The sequence below is a fragment of the Ambystoma mexicanum genome, chromosome 10, assembly GCF_040938575.1.
Source record: "Ambystoma mexicanum isolate Mex_15411 chromosome 10, UKY_AmexF1_1, whole genome shotgun sequence".
Lineage (NCBI taxonomy): Eukaryota > Metazoa > Chordata > Amphibia > Caudata > Ambystomatidae > Ambystoma > Ambystoma mexicanum.
This window is the reverse complement of record NC_090932.1, coordinates 1,641,801,468-1,641,820,881: the sequence shown is the minus strand read 5'-3', so window position 1 is coordinate 1,641,820,881 and position 19,414 is coordinate 1,641,801,468. Positions and strand designations below refer to the sequence as shown.

The following is a 19,414-nucleotide window of genomic DNA, read 5'->3' as shown; positions in this document are numbered from 1 at the left end:
GAAGGAGAAATCCAGGCAATCTTCCAACAACAAAATGAGGATAGCCAATTGTAATTGATAAGTCGGACTCTGAACAGGAAGGTGAATTTAATGTCCTTATAGCAGCAGACTGCTGTACACCAGGGCGGATAACTCGTACAGATGAGGAAGTTCCAATAAAACAGGGTGATTGTATTCACGAGAACAGACCTTAAAACGATGAAGCAACACTCACCCTGGAAACACTGTCTAATGGGATGGGAAACCAAGCAAACAATATCTACGCAAATGAGTCTAAATCGATCAGCAATGCTTAAAGACTTTCTGGCGATTCCAGCGCTGAGAACAATCGGAAGTGATGACATTGATTGGGTTCGCTTAGCTAGTGCAAACCCTACCAGGATGATTTGTGGTTACCATTCCCATATAATGAAAATTATATGGGAAAAAAAGGATGACTTTGAATTATTGGGGCTATTTCCATCTATATTTAAGACTGACAAACAGGCCGAACTTTTTTATCACAACACCCCTAGAAAAAAGTTCTCCAGGTGATCGCAACAGCAGGGGGGGGGGGATTGCCACAGTTAACCGAGGATCTGTTTAAAAAATGTCTGAGCTTTGCGGCAATCTTCTCTGGAATGTCAGGTCCAGCTCCAAACACTAAGGTAGAGGCATCAGTGAATAAGGGAAAACAGTAGGATAATGTAAATGGACTTTTGTTCCTTTCTTGGAACTCATGTGGCATGGATAATTTGCAAGCCTGGACAGCCAAACTTGATATAGTAACTTGTCCAAATATTTGTCTGGTCCACGAAACCATGTTTCAGGGAGACTTTGACCTCGAGGGTTATTACAAACATTACCGTCCAGCGATAAGAGGGGTCCTCGGCCGTCCGTCGGGAGGGCTTGCTCTCCTGATTGATAAGAGTCTCAGGATGACATCCACACTAGTGGGGGCAGAGGATTCCTTTGTAGCTGTGGAGGTTCTGCCCTTGGTTTGTAACCTTTAAGATTTTTACTCATAAATCTATATTGGAATCCTGCTAGTATTTCATTTGAAAATCTTACCAATCAATTAAGCACAACATTTGAAAATGTGCTAACAACGCATCCTAGAACTTGCATTTTGATTGGGGGAGACTTCAATGCAACATGCGTGGTTAATGAGAAAGGACACAGTATGGACAAACAGAGTAGGTTCTCGATCATCGATAAATGGAAAGATGGGTTGACTACTTTCTAACATGGAACATCCAACTGGCCCCTTTTGAGAGACTCATACCAGCATACCTGGTCTAGAGGGCCCTGTATGTCCACGATTGACTATATTTTCATATTGACCAAGAGGCTAACCACGATTGATCCTATACGAATTTGCTATATACAGTATGGTGATCATTTCGCTTTGAAGTCATTACTCCACCTAAATATGGGCATATTTAACTGTAACCCTACTGTAACAGCAATTGAATTCAATCAGCCTCGTGTATCTCTAAAATGGAACTCAAAACTATGCCACAAATTCATATAGAAAATGATCCATTATTTATTTTGAGTGTGACTCAAGGTGGATCTCAATCAGTCATGGCTGAAACACAAAATGCATGGAGAAGTCATACTTATGACACAGATTATTAGAGAGAATGTTGCAACAAATTCCAACACTCACCTCCACCAATTCAATGTGAACATTTTGAATTTGAAAAAAGAAAAACAGAAACAACTACGTGATCTTGGTCTATTTAGCTATGACCCTATCACATATTTGAGAAAAAAAGCTCATTTCACAAGTACATCGACGAAAGTTAAAATCTCTCAAAAAATGACATGTACGTGACAGACAATCAAAAGATATTACGTCAGCTCTTACAGAATGATTCTAGACATGTGTGGGGTGTACCCTTAGATCCTTAATTGGACCTGCAGATGCAACCGAAGAGCCTGCGTTTTACGCGAATGGTTGGGTCGAATTTATAAAAACTAAATTTGCAATGCCTCTACAATTCGTTAACAATCGCTAAATATAATCAATATTGTGAAAAATAAGAGCATATGCTCTACTGATGACATTCAAACGGCCATTAATTAAAGCAAATGGCTCTCGTGTACCTGGGCAAGATGGTATCCCTCCTTGTCTAATGGAAAACCCGGAATTATGGGCCGACATACTGAAAATAAAGTTTGATGTGATCCAAGAACAGGCACGATTCCTAGTTCCTGGTGTTCGGCCATCATAATTCCAATATATAAAAAGGGAGCGACAAATGATCCCGCAAATTTTAGACGTATTGTGCTTATGGACGCCTCTGCAAACATCTATTCTGGTCTATTGCTGATTGCTATTCAGTCATTTATATCAACATTTTCCCTCCTTCCAAAATTTCAAGTGGGCTTTTGCAAATTTATGGGCTGTTCTCTAAACGCCACCTTAATTGCCCATTTATATCAGTCCACGAAACACTCAAATACAGGACCGATATATATGGCAGCACTGGATCTAACAGCTGCCTTTGATTCTGTTATAAGATCCTTATTCTGGGCTAAAATGCTTAAGTATGGCTTTCCTATGACTTTGGTCGCCAATATTGCACTACTCCACCACCAGACCACTTTGTGTCCGAATGAATAGATCAGGGACAATGACCGATCCCATACCCACCGAGATCGGGCTTAAGCAGGGCTGCAATATGGCTACAGTCCTGTTTAACCTCTATCTTTTAGATCTCGATGAAAGTTGGCAAGATGCTGTCATTTTCGTGGTAAAATTAGGTGGTCTAATATTGAACTGGCTTAGTTTTGCTGACGATCGATCAAAAAATAGGAGGACGCCGTTTGGCTTGCAGACCAATCTGAATTTATTCTATAGCTACTAAAAACAGCTTGTTGGTAAATCCTACAAAATCGTATATAATATCCCCTGCAGATGGTACAAAAAAATAGCCAAATTCAATTGGTGCCTAACGGTATATCAATCCCAAGGTCCACTTCCATGCTCTACATGGATACAATTTGGCTGCAACATACTCGCGTGAAATATGGAAAAACCTCTTAAATGAAAAAAAAATTCTACCTCTTACATCACATATGCGGATCATTTTTCGGAGACTTGGGAGATTCTCCCTTCTACCTAATCTTAAATTTTATCTTAAAAAAATTGAACCAATTCTATTATATTACATAGACATGTGTTTATGTGACATCGAAGACATCTTGGATGTCCTTCAGGGAAAGCTGTGGAAACTGGTCTTGGGTCTGCCCAGGTCAACCCCTAATGTTATCATTTGTCATGAGCTCGGACTACTACCATTATCAGTAAAATGGAACTGGCGTCTTCTATCGAATTATGCCAAAATGCTGTCGCCGCCATCAGCCTCATTATATGAAGACTTGGCCATTATGATCTCTAAAAATTTACCACCTTCGATTGCAAAATTTAGAGTTAAAATGGATGCTATTTTGGCTGAAACATCGATAGCAAAGGAGAATCCATTACTAGGTCTTCCCTCGTGTAAATTGAAGTATCCAAGATTCTATTGGTGTACTTTGGCTGACAAAATTAACACATCTACGGCATTCTATGAATATGTGAAATTTACTCGCTCATGGGGACAGCATGCAAGTTATCTCGATCTTTCTTTGCCACAAAGCAAGATTTACTTAAGATTTCGTTTAAACCTAATTCAAACCAACGAAAAATTAATGCATTGGTTCCCTGAAAAACCCAAACTATATACTGGACAATGTAGATTTTGTGAAAATATAAATGTTCTAGAAACATTAAAACATCTGACAGTCTATTGTCCACTCTTTGAATACAATAGAAAACGAATATTGGGGGACTATTTGTTCTGTGATTCAGAGTTGAGCAGGGAAACCTTGTGGCAAAGATATATGGGGGGACAGAGCCAAGCTTGGACTATTTCACTAACCAAATGTATAGGATTTCTGGAGGTAAAGTTGCTAGACAAGAGATAGATGTGTGAAATTCCAAGTGTTTGATCAAGAAAAATAACTTGTGCTTGCTCAAAAGAAATATTAAGTCCGCAAATCTTGAAATCTGATTGGTATATGTGCATTGGTACAATTCATACTATATACAAAGCCTTCTCGAGAAATGATTTATCATAATGACAATTGCCTTTATGTGAATTCATATTTAGTGACATGTTTATGATTACTTTGTTAATCTTTTATAGCGGTCTTAAAAAAATCTTTTTCTTTTAAGTGACTTATTGATAAAAGCATTACTGTAAGATGTGTTGTAAAGTTTTACTTTTGTAATTATGAAATTGTAAAGGTCTTATTTGATTTACCATATACAATTAATTATAAAAAATACAAATACATTTATTTAAAGGCCTTTGAGTTTCAACACACAAATCCAATGATAGAATTGTGTTGGTGTAATAGTATTACTATCTAAATACATATATACAAGAGCAATGGGGTCTAAAGAGTTAATGCACAAAATGGGTCCGCAACCTAAAAGGGGAGGAACCAGGCAGTGAAAATAGTCTTTAGTCGCTTCTGCATCCCCAACACACTCCTAACTAAGAGGCAGTCCAGTCCCTAAGAAGAGTGCAGCTTATTGCTCAAATGTACTTGCAATGCTGGGGCACACGGTAGTTCAAATGGGCAAAACGTTCTCTTCAAGGGTCTGGAGCAGCTCAGGAAGGTGGGTGAGATGATGAAGAATAGGTTCCCACTATTTGAGGAGAGCCTCCACTTGAGGGCAGAGTCGATTCCAAGAGTTGGGAATAGTTCGCTAGTTCGCACTAGCAGTGGAAAGGAGAGGGGCCACTCGTGCGTAAAAATGGATGGAGGCGCTAGGGGCAACCGGTTAAGGTTGCGATTACTCACCGCCCCCAGTGCACACTGGACCAAACTTTGGCAGTCGAGTCCACTTCGGTTGCAGGTTCAAGTGCAGCAATTTGGCAACTCTGTGGCTTTCAGCAATGGAAGTTACAGCGATGATTCCCAAACGGGACAGTGGCGATTTCTCCGCTCCTGGTGGATGGATGAGGCCAGTTTCACTGCAGCAGGTTTCAGGGGCAAGAGTGGCAGGAATGCAGTGCACCTGCCAAGTTTGTCACCACGGCTGGGCGACATGGTAACCGCATATACTCCGGTTCTGGCGCACTCGTCTCACTTCAGACCTGGGAATGCCAAGTGTACGAAATTCGGAGTGAGGTTGCCGTGAACACAGAGCTAGCGATATACCAAGTTTCGGTGGCCTCCTCGAAGCGGTGGCGGTATCAGGGCAAAGAGTTTGCGTAAGCTGGTCAGCCCACTGGTTGGCCCAGGGACACTTCTGAGAATGCTTACTTGCAGGGTTTGATGAAGGTGCCGAGAATAGTTGGTCCCACTTTTCCAATGGGTCGAAGCGTCTTCGCAGACCTTTAAGGATGACCAGATGCAGGGGGTCACCTATTTGTGCCAAACGCAGTTAACATGGCAAGAAAGGGTTAAAGATAAGCTGCCACCAGCCCTGTCCATGACACATCCGCACTTCTAAAAAAATCCTTCGAGAGTGTCTTGGGCCTTTGGAAATGACTAGAGACCCCAAATGCACTGTACTGTAAGGTACATTGTGCTTTTTTAACATGTTACTAAAAAGTTGCTACACTGACAAGGGCCAAGGGAAACATTCTCCCAGTACTGACTGTCTTAAGGGCATGTCCGTTTCCCATAAAAAGTGAGCTAAAAGCCCAGAGCAGTACAGCAGAAGTCTGGGCTCCTCTGGTAAAGTTAGACTATGGTGTAAAACATCAGCAAAAAGTGCGAGGGGGGTACACAACTGTAGGGAAAATTACACATAAATGGGAATCTTTCCTGACAGATGGGTATACCTAAAAGCAGGAATCCCTATTTTGTAGAAGACTCACGATATTTTATTATAACATGGTACAATTCATATTTCTTCAAGCAGGGTCATACCTTATCAGTGTTTAAACAGCATCTAAGTTCACTGCTTCCCGTTTCTGCACTGGGCGTATTTCTTTTTCAGGAGGTGCAACCTCGTTGTCTGGTTGCTGTCACGTCCTTGGCAATTGCGAAATTAAATCTGAAATGGAAAGATGCAGGGATGTAGCTCTTCGACTGCCGTGATCATTGGGTTTAGTGGGGCATTTAAATTCATATTCTTATCTAGTGTGGGCACACTGTGCTCTTCCATTTCTTCGTGTTTGGCACTCTGTGTTGATCCAGGTTACTATGGTAACCGGCGTGCATGCACACGGACTTAAAAACACTAATGCATGGGCTGTCCGCTTAATGCATCCATTATGGCACATCTATGGGAGCATTCCAAATACTCAAGAACAGGCCCAATCTATATGGCAGCTCTTGATTTTACGGCCGCATTCGACACGGTGATTAGAGAGGTGCTCTGGGACAGGATGATAAATCTGGGCTTCTCGCTAGATCTGGTGGCGGTTATTGCACTTTTACACCAAAATACTTCCTACCAAATAAGGCTATCAAAGAACGGGGCAGTGTCTGATCCCATCCCTACTGAGATTGGACTAGAACAGAGCTGCAACCTTGCAGCAGTCCTTTCAAGCTCTATTTACTGGGTATGGATGCGGATTGGAGTGAGAACGTTATTTACGCAGTGAAATTGGCTCGACTGTTGCTTAATTGGATAGGATTTGCTGACAAGCTTATGTTTTTAACTCAAACTCAGTTTGTGCTTCAGACAAAACTGAACTTCTTTTTCTGCTTTGCTCAAACAATAGGGGGTGCCATTGTCTTTCCGAATTGCCATTAACTGCAAACTTTTCTTTTTAGGGCACGCCTGATGTGAAGATGTTTTCCAAGCCAGCATCCCTATGCTTGCTCAGCAGATACTTGCTAAAGTCCTTTGTGTGCTCAGTAAGTGACTCTCTTGTAATTTAAAATACCCTTTTTATGGTTTCATTGGCACCAAATGTAGGTCTAGAAAGGAGCATGCTTTGAGGGAATTTTCCAAGAGCACTGGTGCCGGGGATGGAAATTCTGCCTATGCATTTTCCTAATGGAAAAGAAAAACTTGAATTTTAGCCTCTCCTTTCCTTGACGCTTCGAGGGTTGGGTAGGCTTCTGCACATTTATGTACTCTATACTATATAAACTGTACTTTGGTCCTTTTTATTACTTCATACTCTTGTTAGTTCTTCCTACCAGAGCCGTTGAGATGGATTAGCAATTGTAGCAATTGTAATCCTGCGTATGCACGTAGACAAATAGATTTGGTACTTTAGCCATGCATCTGTTTTGCATGCTGGCATCTTCGCTATCTAGAATCGCTCGATTTCTTAGACTATGTGCAGGATCCCTGAATGCAGTTTCATCTGAGAAAAGAAAGTTACTTTTAATGCTAGTTTGCCATTTTTTTCACCATCGTTAAACCCATAAACAGTAGTACCCTGTCTTTTCTTCAGATGGGTTTCAGTATTTTAAGCAATGTCAAAATATATTCCAGTCTATCTGGGTTTTTTCCAGCTTTTTAAAAAAAACGTTCATGCAGTCTGGTTGTTTTTAATTTGGGAGTTTGTTTTAATGCGTGGTGATTTACAATCTGCTTTTTTTCTGCCCATGTTGTTTTTTCTTTTTTTTTTTTTTTAACATCTTTCCCCAACCTTCCTGGCATCCTGCAGTTACTCGTGTTGGAGAGCTAGGATTGTGAGGAAGGAATGTCTCCAGCTCATCTTCATTTAGCATGAATTTACACTGAATAGCAAAGCAATCCCTTCCTACATGCCTCGGAGGAGTCCAGCCCAGGAAGGAAAAAGCTCAGACTTTGGACGATTTGTTAGCAGATTAGGACAATCCGAATCTAGGGTCTGGGCAGCAATTTGCAGACTAGCAACACCTAAAATCGGATATTCTGCAAGGGCATCAGAACGAAAGTGCAGAAAAGTCTAGTGCTAGCCCCGCGCTCCACTCTAGTCTAACATAGGTCTAGTGCTGGGGTAAAGAAATACAAAATACTAGACGGGCCTAAAAAGTCACTTGCACCCTCAGTTCTCCACCTAATGCAGCACACCATTTCTCACAAACGAAGATTATCACTAAGCAATGGCTTGCGGCACTGCTACTTTTCAGGCCTCTAGTGGGGTGTGAGTAATCGAGGCGAACCAGCCTAGGCTAAAGGTTTGAAACTATTGGGAAACTGACCAAAAAAGTTCTAAAGAGTCTGTGGTGTCCGAGGTAGGGGACTTGAAACATATGGATGAGGCTAGGCACTTCTGTAGGAATCAATACCCCTTTTGTCTGTTCTGAATCTTTTGGAGTTGTTTAGACTACAAAGTGTCCCTATTGAAAGTGCAACCCCCACACCCCCTGCACCGTCCCCCCCATTCCCCCCACCAGCCCTCCACAGTCCAGCAGCGAAGAGATGGTTAAGGGTTTGATTATACAAGTTTCAAGTGCCACCAGTCATGTTGATATTGGCAATACCCAGACTCGTAAAAGTATTAATTTGCCGCTTGGACTGTCTTACAAGCCTTATGGGCATAACTCTGCAGATATATTCAGTCCATAGAGACTTGGCTCACCACTATGTCAAGAATAATGGCTCAATCTGCGTACTGGAATCTTATTCAGCTTCGATACCTACTTTGGTCCTGGATCCTGCAGTGGCCAGACTCCACCTACCAATTTCTGTTGTCATTGAGAATACAGAGGGTGGGGGGGTTAGCCTTAGATTGGGGGTAGTTTGAGCAATCTCCTGGCTGTAGATTCTGAGGGTCAACCTATTATGGTGAACAGAAAGGACATTGAAATCCCGCTAAACCCAGTCAAGGTAAGGTAGCACAACAGTAAGCTTTCGACTCAGGACGAGTATGAGAGAGTGGTCTACAGCTACAGTGAGACGCACATAGTGCTCCAATAATTTCAGTTAGACAGAAGTACAAAAATATACAGTCATTTATTAAGTCTTTAAGATGCATTCTAGGCATTCAAAACCAGAGATGAATATCCCACAACTACTATTAAATATATACTTGCATTTAGTTTGAGGGATTCTGCTAATGGAACACCAACACTTTACTTTTAGTAAGCTATGCAGTTGTAACAGTGTATTTATTAGGCCTTTAAATACACTGTAAACCAATGAAACCTCAGGTACATATTATTGCTAAACTGATCAAATACCTATATACATTTGCCATTAAGGGGTGGTTCTATATAGAACCCCTACACTTTACCTTTGATAAAGGTTTACAACATTTAGCATAATCATAAGCAATACTTTCAGTACCTGCATTTGGTAAAGCAAGAGAAGTGTTAGAAAACCGATTAAAAACTAGTAGACACATGTAAGTAATCAAGTAGAGAAATGTAGTAACACACTTGGGTTAATCCAGGAATTAGATCCCAAAGTCTTTAGTAAGTCCAACCCTATTATGAAATGTATCCTCCTGGCCGAAACCCACCAGTTCTACTGTTCAGGTAGGCTTACTATTGGATTGTACAATGCCAGTGGTTAAGTGTTCCAGAAATCAGGAGAAGTTCAGGTAAGGGCCTCTCAAAGTACCGCCACGCTTGGGAAGGCCCAGGTGAGGATCCTTGACCAGACCACCACTTATCTTAAGTCAGGCAAGGGAGAGACCGGGCCAGGACTTTACACACATGTAACCATTGGGGGGTGGAAGGGAGGGCTGAATAGGTAGTCAAATGTAACCCCTTACTAAGATTCTTCGAGGCACCACTCCTGCGATGTGTCCAGTCGAGGGAGGTCCACAGACCACTGGTGCTGAGGTCTGATTCTGCATCTGGATTTGGTATGTAGTACACGATTCAGGCTCCAGTAATACGATTCTGAAGACTGGACAACTGAAACACCCTTTGCACAAAGATGCAGACTTCCTCGGGACAGGTGACCTCGGGATACTTCCAGGACACGAAGAAAGTGGGATTTGGCATTAGTCACCACGATTGGGTGGCGACGAGATCTTCAGTTGGTTACAAAGATGCACCAGGAACGGCGATGTATGCAGCGAGGTAGCCCATGAAAGAGCTGGTCTATCCTCTGTGCCGTCCAGGGACACTTCTGAAGGCCCAGCAGGCACGGATCCTAAAGCAGAGATCTCGACTAAGTTTCCACCAATTGGCACCAATTAGGGCCACCTTGAGATCCAGACAGAGGAGCAGGGCTTCACTGGGACTGACTGGAGTTGATGTTGGTCAGCTGCAATTGTCTTCAGCATGCTGCTTTTCTTCATAGGGTCTAGGCTCCAATGATGATCAGAGGAAGGTCTGCAGGAGTCTTCCTTTTATCCACGATTTGGACTGTAGTTGCCATTGGTCCAACAACGATCAGGAGCTGCACTGTTCAAACTGGCAGGGATTGATCAATCCTGAACATCCATTGGCCAAACACTGCCTAGCAATAAGACACTGGCTCAGATGTGGACTAGGACCTGCTGCTACATCCGGCCACGCATACAGATTGTCTCCTTTCCCAAGAAAGTGCTTTCCATGTACGTCATACTCTTAGGCCCCGTCCCCTTTCCTTCATACTTTATGGGCGTCCCTCATTGGGATGGGAGACGGAACCTTTTTCACCAGAAAAAATCTTCCCCTTTAAATTTAGAGGCGTGCAGGGGTACTACCTCCCCCACCCCCCTGATTCCGCCTGCCGGCGCCACTCCCCTGTCCTCTTTTCTGCCTCGACAGGAACAGATCGCTTTCATGAGTGCTCCTGGGTTTGGCTTCGGCCTTTTAATTCCACGCGCTTTTCCACAGATTCTGGCTCTTGTCTTTTCTTCTATTCTTTAACCAAGTACTCTGTCACTTGGCGCCACGCTCCTCCCCGGCGCATGTCGACGTCCTTGGGCTTCAGCAGGTGTCCAGCCTGCAAAGGGTTCTTCCCTAGGTCCGATCACCCACGCTCTGTGCCTCCTCTGCCTTGGCCCTGGCCACAGCTGGGAGGGCTGTACTGCGTGTGACGTGCTCGCACCTCGAGCTCTAAAGAACAGGTTAGCAAGGTCGTGGGAGCTCTTTGAGTAGTCGCCTCCAGAGGACTTGAAGAACTTTGTCAAGCACAGATCAAGGTCCAAGGTAGGACCTCATTTTCCATTGCACCCCACAAGGGCGATTCCTTCCCTAGGAAATGTCCATGCGGGAGGGGCCGTACAGGTCCTCACACCAGCACTGGTACCGAGGCTCATCCATCTACTGGCCGCCAGGCTGAGGGGTTGCTAGATCCTTCCGAAGACAGCGCTGAGGGAATGCAAGTTTTTTACCGGGTGTCCACCTTGGGGGCTACGCTCTAGTACCAGACAAATGTCTGAGGGTGTGCCTGTACGCAGCACTATCGGCTATTCAGCCGAGGGCTCCATGCCTGCCAGGTCTAGTCCTGAAATGCAGGGTATGCCTCAAGCTCCACCGCCAAGAGTCCAGGAGGAGGTTGGTCCCAGCGAGCTAGGCATCACGATGCAGGCACATGCATGCAGCTCGAAGATGGCCGCTGCACCATACAAGATGGCCGCTCATCAGACACCGAACCCTTTTGGGGAGCAGGTAGGAGATGGAGTGTCCAGGTGGGACTGGTGTCAACCAGGTATGTGGCCTACGGCTTATCCTTCATCACAGGGCGCATACCACCTGAACCAGCAAGGCAGAGTATGCACAGGCCCCAGCAGCCAGCCGCTATTCCGTCAATACCACCTGTACCCCACCAGCCTGCGAGGACAGGTTTTTTGAGAAGTTCCTCACGTTGATGCGGTCCCCTTAGAAGAACTGCATCCTTCGGGATGGTATCAGGGATATGCTACCTCCAGTCCCGCCACCAGCACCCATAGTCATTCCTCCTATGGCTCTGGTGCGTCAGGCCCCCGCGCAGCCCCAGCTGCCCACGGCGGGTCCTTCGATTCCGGCTCTGCTGCCTCCTACAGCTCGGGCCGTTCCAAAACAGTCTCTGCAGTAGCCTCCGGCTCCGGTCCCCGCACCTCAGCCGACGGCTCCCATCACTCCTCCACTGGCTCCAGATCAGGCGGACGCCCTAGTAGACACCGATGAGTAGGAGGAGGAGGAGGAGCCTAACGCACCATTGTCAGCCAAGGCCTTCCATGATCGTCTTGCAGGTTTGGTGGAATACTTGGGGCTTCCACAACCCAAGGTTGAACAACCGGAGGCGGGGGTCCTGGCCGAAGTCCCCACTCTACGCCCTGCGGCTAGAACAGGGATTCCGATGCAGAAGGACGTAGTCGCCCTGGCCAAGAGGGGATGGCTGAAACCCCCACTCAGCGCAGCCCACCAGCAGGTGCCTCGATGCAAGTACAGGCAGTTGGGGGGTGGGGGGATTACACTCTTGTTGTCAGCACACCCCCTACCACACTCCTCCGTGATTGCTGTGGCTGCCATATACTTGAAGTCTCGGTAGTCGTCAGCCACCTAGTCCTCAGCTCTGCTAGGCAAGGAGGAGAAGATCTTGGAGGCGTATGGGAAGGTGGTGTACTCCAATGCCTCTCTGCACCTTTGTCAGTCTAATGCAGATGCCATGCTCGCAGCAGTTAACCAGTCTTTGGCAGGATATAGCTGACTTCCTTCTGGAAATTCTGGTTGTCAGGCAACTTTTAAGGCAGGGCTGGCAGAAGCGAAGATGGTGGCTCAAGATAGCATTCAGTCCACAGTAGCTCATCTTGACACCTTAGGCCGGGCAATCTGAATCACCACAGACATGAGGACGACGGCCTGGCTCCGGGCCCTGGACTTTCCATTCGAGGGTATCGACCTCTTCCATTCCACCAACGATGAGGAATTTCGATAAGAACAACAGTTCCCAGACCGCAAAATCTTTATCCATCTCCACAAAGTCCACGCCCAAGACCTACAGTCAAACTCACCAGTGTTCCGACAAGGGTCGTGCCTTCGGCGGATTTCGGGACTTCCAAGAACGATGGTCCAGGCAGCCTTACCGATCTGAGCCAACACCGCTGCACACAGCACACGGCAGGGAATAAGGGCTTCTTTCAGTCCCCCACCTCAGCCTCAGAGGGAAAGAAGGCATGTCACTCCCCCTGGTGTGAGAGGTTCGCGAACCCCTGGATCCTATTAGTAGTGTCTACGGGGTACCACCTACCGGTACCTCCCTCTCCTCCCCTCAAGCAGATTGGGGCAGCAACTCTGAGGGAAATTCAGTCGCTTGTAGAGAGCCAGGCAGTGGAAGAAGTCCCAGCCGCCCTGGCTAGCTTGACACAGTTGTTAGAGGACAGACAGTTTGTGCTGAGGTTGATGAGTTTGGTTGAATAAGCTGCACAAGATGCAAGGGCCTTAATGTTTTTGCATGGTTAGTTCTTAGTCTAGGTAGACTCCCAGAGTTTTCACATGGCTTGATTTGGGAGTGATATTGCCTTCAATGGAGAACAAGGCGTAAGATGGGTCCAGATGGATGAGTTGCTACGGGGAGCCTGCGATAAGGAGCGGTCTTGTCATCATTCTAGTATAGACTGTGGTTTCTGCTGGGCATGGGGCTAATTGACCACACTGCTCTGGCACAGCTGCTAATCGATGTTGTCTATTGGAATCTCCATCTAGCCAGTATTTTTGTATTTTTATCAATGCGAGAAGGCATGCCTTCAGGTGTGCTTGGGATTCCTTTGGGCCACACCTGCAAAGGTTTGGGCACCCTGCTTATTAACAGAGTGTAAACCTGTTGCTCAGTTTTAAGACGTATATAAAGCTGAGCCGGCTGACCTCGCACTCCATCAGGATCTGCACATTACTCCATTTTCGACAGGCTGTGGTGTTGAGATCAAGCTGGCTCTTTATGAACATGCAGTGATCCATTAGTCTGACCCGATTCGGGCAATACCCAAAATATACAGCTGCACGTTACAATCTGGTGTATTCTGAGGATACAAGATGAATGAGGCAAAAACAGACATATCTGTGAAATACATCTGGGATACTCTGCCATCTATCTTGGTGTCACATTATTTCAAGATCACTTATTGGTGGAATTTCGATATTCTGTGGGGAAACTCCTACGCTACTAACAAAATCCCTCTCACGATCCTTGGGCTTCATTAACCTGCTTAATATTCTTCAACTTGCTTTATTTTAACTTGATCCTAAAAATGGTGTCAAACATTTACATATAAAATCTCAATATAAATAATCCTATCACTATGAAACAGAGCGAGCTTTCCATTAATAAGGGATGCAAATTGCCTCTTATATCAAAGCATACATTGTGATGACAAACATGAGATATTTTATCAAAATCTACGATATAAATTGCCTCCTATGCCATGCTGTATGCAAAATCGTGTAACAATATGAGCTACATCAATCTGTCCAGTCATTTTACAGAGCAGTTCAGCTAGGGGCAACATCCTTAAATCCTACATTTAATTATTGTTCAAAGTGTTGAATTGATTCTCGAGAGGCTTTATATAACGTGCATGTGTCTGACAGCGTAGGATTCCACAATTGGAATACTTATGCACCAGGTAAGGTTCAGAGTGAGGTTGGTATTAGTTACTTTATCTGTTCTGGCAATTAGTAATCCACCTTGATTCCAGGAAACTGCAAGGACTAGACTTGTATCTTTGTATATTTGTTTGGGCAGGAAAAAGCCCTCAAGACTGTTCTTGGGAGGAAGTTGGCCCGAATTCCCTGAATCTTAAATTACAACTGGGTGATCCTGATCAATTGGCTTAAGGCTGTTATGTAGTTGGACTTCCACTATTCAAATGCCATGGGAATATTGCTGGTCTTCCTGGACTGTGAATGCAAGTTTGGCAACCTCAAGTACTTCAAAAAGGCATGACTTTAGTCCCCCTATTATGTGATGCACACATGTTATGCTCGCATAGAGAACACTCTGCTTACAAATGAATATACCTAAAATATTCTTTGTACCGCAGGAAAGTTGGTGTCCTTCAAGCTGCTTTTCTGTTTACAGATCCTGTATAAAGATTGTTTGAAATGCCTATAAGTTGGACTTTTTAGCCAGGACAAACCTGGTCATTGATTAGATAAGGGGCAGATACTCAAAGGTGGAAATAGAAAAATAAAGCTCAGAGGATGCGCCTTTTTCCATGTTCACTTGTTTGCGAAAAAGCGCAGGTTGCCTTATTCTCAAGTGACATGTGCGTTTCAGTGGGGCTGGATGGCAGCGCTACATAATCAATGAGCATTCCCCTTGCGTTCATTAGTGTCAAGAGCAGTGTCTTGACACTGGCTGATTGGCTTTTAGCGCCCACGTGGGTGCTGGGAAGATCATTTCACGTCAGTGGAAATCATAACATTTCTGTCACTGAGTATTAAAAATGCAAGTGGGACAGCAGTGGTTTAGAACTAGTGGTAGTCTGAACAGCTGGGTGTGGGGGGGTTGAAGTAATATGAGTGGATACTTAGAATGGTTTCAATATCCTGGTTTAGTTTATTTATAAAACTATAGCATTGAGTATACAGAACATGGCGAGGTCCTAGTACTTGCACTACGCATTTTGCGGCTGACTTGATTTGTTGCTTGCAATTTGTTGTCATTTGTTGTTCCCCAATTATGAAACTGATTTCATACCTTTGATATCTTTGAAAGACCTTGGTGTTCGGTTTTATTTCTCATGTATGTTCCTGTTTTATTATAAATAATACAAAGCTGCAGCACTAAAATGACAAGGAAGTAAACATTCCTTCTCCTTCATCTTACCACCTTTAACATTCATCAGCACTGAATAGAAAAACCAGCCCTTTCTACACGCCCAGGAGGAGAGGAGAGGAGAGGAGAGGAGAGGAGAGGAGAGGAGAGGAGAGGAGAGGAGAGGAGAGGGGAGGGGAGAAGGAAAAAAGAAATGGAACATAATGTAGAGAATGTCTGTCACGCCTGTTTTCGGATGTGTGCCTAATTGAGCATCATTTGCCCTAATCTCGAATTGAAGGCAATTCTGAGCCGCAAAGGTGTGGCATGACGGCTGTGTATTAGCGCTGCAATTTCCTAAATTGGAATGCTTCTTGGGATGATGCAGTAGCAGCCTTCCCATTTTTGTAAAGCCCTTAGGCACCCATGAAACGGGCTTGTTAGCCTTCTATTAACATAGCATACTCTAAACTATCCATCTGGCGTTAGGTTTTACTAAGGGTTTTTTTTATTATTTATTTATTGTGTTGGTGTAGTTAACAAACCTTACACAGTATTATATCATTAAACATAATTCATCATCTGATTAAACCATTCATGGAATAAAATACACATCCATAACACTATAGAATCAAATTAAACGTAAAATACATACAGTAATACATACAGTAATCGTCTAAAATGAGCACATTCTGATCCCATTCAGTGATGTTCCTCTTGTCATGGAACATATCATCCTGCATTTCATATACCATAAAACTCAATTATCAATCCTAACTCACCACACACATTACCCTTTCTACCCCCCTTTACTCGGCCCCCCCACCACCCACAAACATACACCCATACCACCTATGCCGCCAGCCAGCCCACCTAACAGACTACCAACCAAAGCACCAAGCTGCTTCCTCCCCTCCCCTCCCATCCCACTCTCTCCCCAGACTGACCTTCATGAGACACCAATTTCTAGGAGTGCGCTCATACCCCAGACTATCGAAGTCCAGTCCTAGATCTCCCACCATCCACACTTGACATTAAGGCACCTTCATCAACTAAGACTACTAAGGCACCCTCACTTAACACCCCACCTCAGGGCCCTGCACTAAAAGCTTACACCCATCACCACACACACACAGTTGAAATACGCCCTTATCAACGTCGGGTCACACCCAGCACACACACCACAGAAATTAATGACCTGCTCACTGACCTAGACATCCTCGCCCTCACTGAAACATGGCTACATAAAGCATCTGTCCCATCCACTAGCAGTGCATGACGACCAGGATACATCATGTTCCACAAAGATAGAACCTCTAACAAAGGAGGGGGAGTGGCATCATCGCCAAAGATTCCCTCACCATCAGACAGATCAGCTCATCACTAGATGATCACACGGACTCACTTATCTATCAAACTTGCCCTCTCCCCGAACGAGACCATTACTATACATGCCATCTACCGCCCGCCTGGCCCTATGCTAGACTTCCAAGCCAACCTTCTACACCAGATGGGGAACAACCTCAAAAACAAAACCAAAGCCATCCTTCTAGGAGACTTCAATCTCGGGCTCAGAGACCCCAAGGATAAACAAAGTAAAGCCCTAGAGAAAGCTCTCCTCGACATAGGTTTCAGTCAAAAAGTCACTGACCCTACCCACACCAGAGGTTGCGTACTTGACTGGATTACAGACCACAACTGTGCTATTGACATCAGCTCCATAACCCCCTGCCCCTGGACTGACCACCTAATAATTCACCTCTTCATCCCCACCAACACCATACGCAAGCATAATGCACCAGCTCCCCCAGCCATGATCAGATCAGCCAGACTCCTCACCAAAGAAAGACTATGCCCCATCCTAGAGGATACACCAGCTCCGAGGCCACCATTCACATCAGACATGGTTGCTTTAGTTGACATACAATTAAACCATTAAAAGGGCCATAGAGGCCATTGTGCCTCTAACCAAAAAAAGAAACTGGGAAACATGCCAACTCCTGGTTTACCAAAGATTTACAAGACCTAGGAACCCTAAAGCGTGCAGCCCTTACCACATGGAAAGCATGCCCCTCCCAACCCACCCTAGAGGCATACAAAGCTACAGCCTCCCGCTACAAAAGAGAACCAGCGCTAAAGCTGCATCCTACAACTCTAGAATTGTCAATGCAAATTCCAAGGCCAAGGAAACAAAAGGTGAAACATGGTGTAAAAATATACAATCGGGGATGCTGCACAACATAAACACACTTAAAGAAAAAAGAAAATACCATCTCAGCGCCCTGCCCAAAGCCATCCCTCCACATATCCGGGCCCAGAACCCTGTCACCAAAAACACCAAATCCTTCTCCTTCAGACCAGAAACTGAAACAGAAGTTATAACATCATAAAACACATGAAACCTCCGCCTGCAAGGGCGACATTGGCCCTGCAGCACTCATCAAAGAATGTGCAGAACCTCCAGCCCCTCTGATCACAGCCATCATCAATGCGTCACTCTCCCCAGGCATCTTCCCCAAGTCCCCCAAAGAAGCTTGGGTTTGCCCGTTTCTAATAAAAAAAAAAGAATAAACCTCACTCGACCCAGACATGCCCAACCACTACCGACCTATTACCACCGTGCTGTTTCTGCTAAAAATACTGGACAAGGCTGCATACCTCCAAATCCAAGAATTCCTGGAAGAAAACATCATCCTGGACAAAAGGCAATCAGGCTTCCGACCACGCCTCGGCATGGGACGGAGACCGCCCTACTCGACCTTAAAATGCAAATTGAACAAACCACAGACAAAGGGAAACCAATTGTACTACTCCTTGATCTGTCTGCTGCCTTTGATCTTGTAGATCACAAGATCCTATACAGACACCTCAAGGAGGCAGCATGTTTCTCACAAGCCACCTCATGGATCTCTTCCTTTCTGGAACACAGACTTATGAGTATTCTCTGATCAAGCCTCCGCCACTCCCACGCCCATTCACTGCGGAGTCCGACAGGGGTCCTGTACCTCACCAACCCTCTACAACATGTTCACTCTCCCACTCGTCAGTGACCTTGATGATCACGGTGTAACGTGCACCAACTACGCCGATGATACGCAAGGATTGCTCCTACAAACCGGCACCTATGAACAAGACGCCGCCACACTCAACAAGATCTATGCCATCATCCAGTCCTGGATGGTGGCCATTGGCCTTTGTCTCAATCGAGACAAGACCGAGATACTCCTGGTAGGTCCTAAACAAATCCTCAACAAATTGGACAGCAAATACTCCTCATTCCTCATCGACAACACCACTATCTCAACATCCGAGGCAGACAAAACTCTAGGAGTTTACTTAGTCGCCACCCTGTCCATGACCAGACAAGTCAGCGCTATAGCCTCATCGGCCGCTCTAACCACAAAGATCATAAATGCGGTCAAAATCTACCTCTCCCCCAAAAACTGCCTGTCTGTAGCTAAAACGAAAGAAGGCAGTGAGCAGCTTTACCTATTCAACTACGCATTATGAAGAGCAGTCGCTAGTTTTAATACATACTAGCTTCGGTTGCTCACACAAAGGCTGGAGAAATTTTGGAAAAGCAACTTCATTTAATCAGAACTTTAGACACATGTTTAAAAATTACTGGTCCAAATACACAAGGTTGGACCTTAAAAAGGTACATATATGCCCAGAGGGCGACAGAGAAAAATCAAATATTTACACTTCACATTCAAGTGAGGGTTAGTAGCATAGTTTATTTGTGCAAATTCATACACTACTTGCAAGTAGTAGTGTGCAATTGTTGTCGACACATAAACAGGTTGGTGTTTCTAGTTCGGGATGTTAGAGGCCTTCGGTAAACACGAATAGCAGATG

At 44.8% G+C, this 19,414-nt stretch overlaps 1 protein-coding gene across 1 annotated transcript in view; it reads left to right on the top strand.

Annotated features, from left to right (window-relative positions):
- Positions 1 to 19,414, top strand: part of CDC45 (cell division cycle 45) — a 753,019-nt gene that overhangs the window by 647,108 nt on the left and 86,497 nt on the right. Inside the window, exon 15 of the mRNA XM_069620055.1 lies at positions 6,772 to 6,855. Coding sequence (XP_069476156.1) covers positions 6,772 to 6,855 — 84 coding nt within the window. The remainder of the gene's footprint in view (positions 1 to 6,771; positions 6,856 to 19,414) is intronic.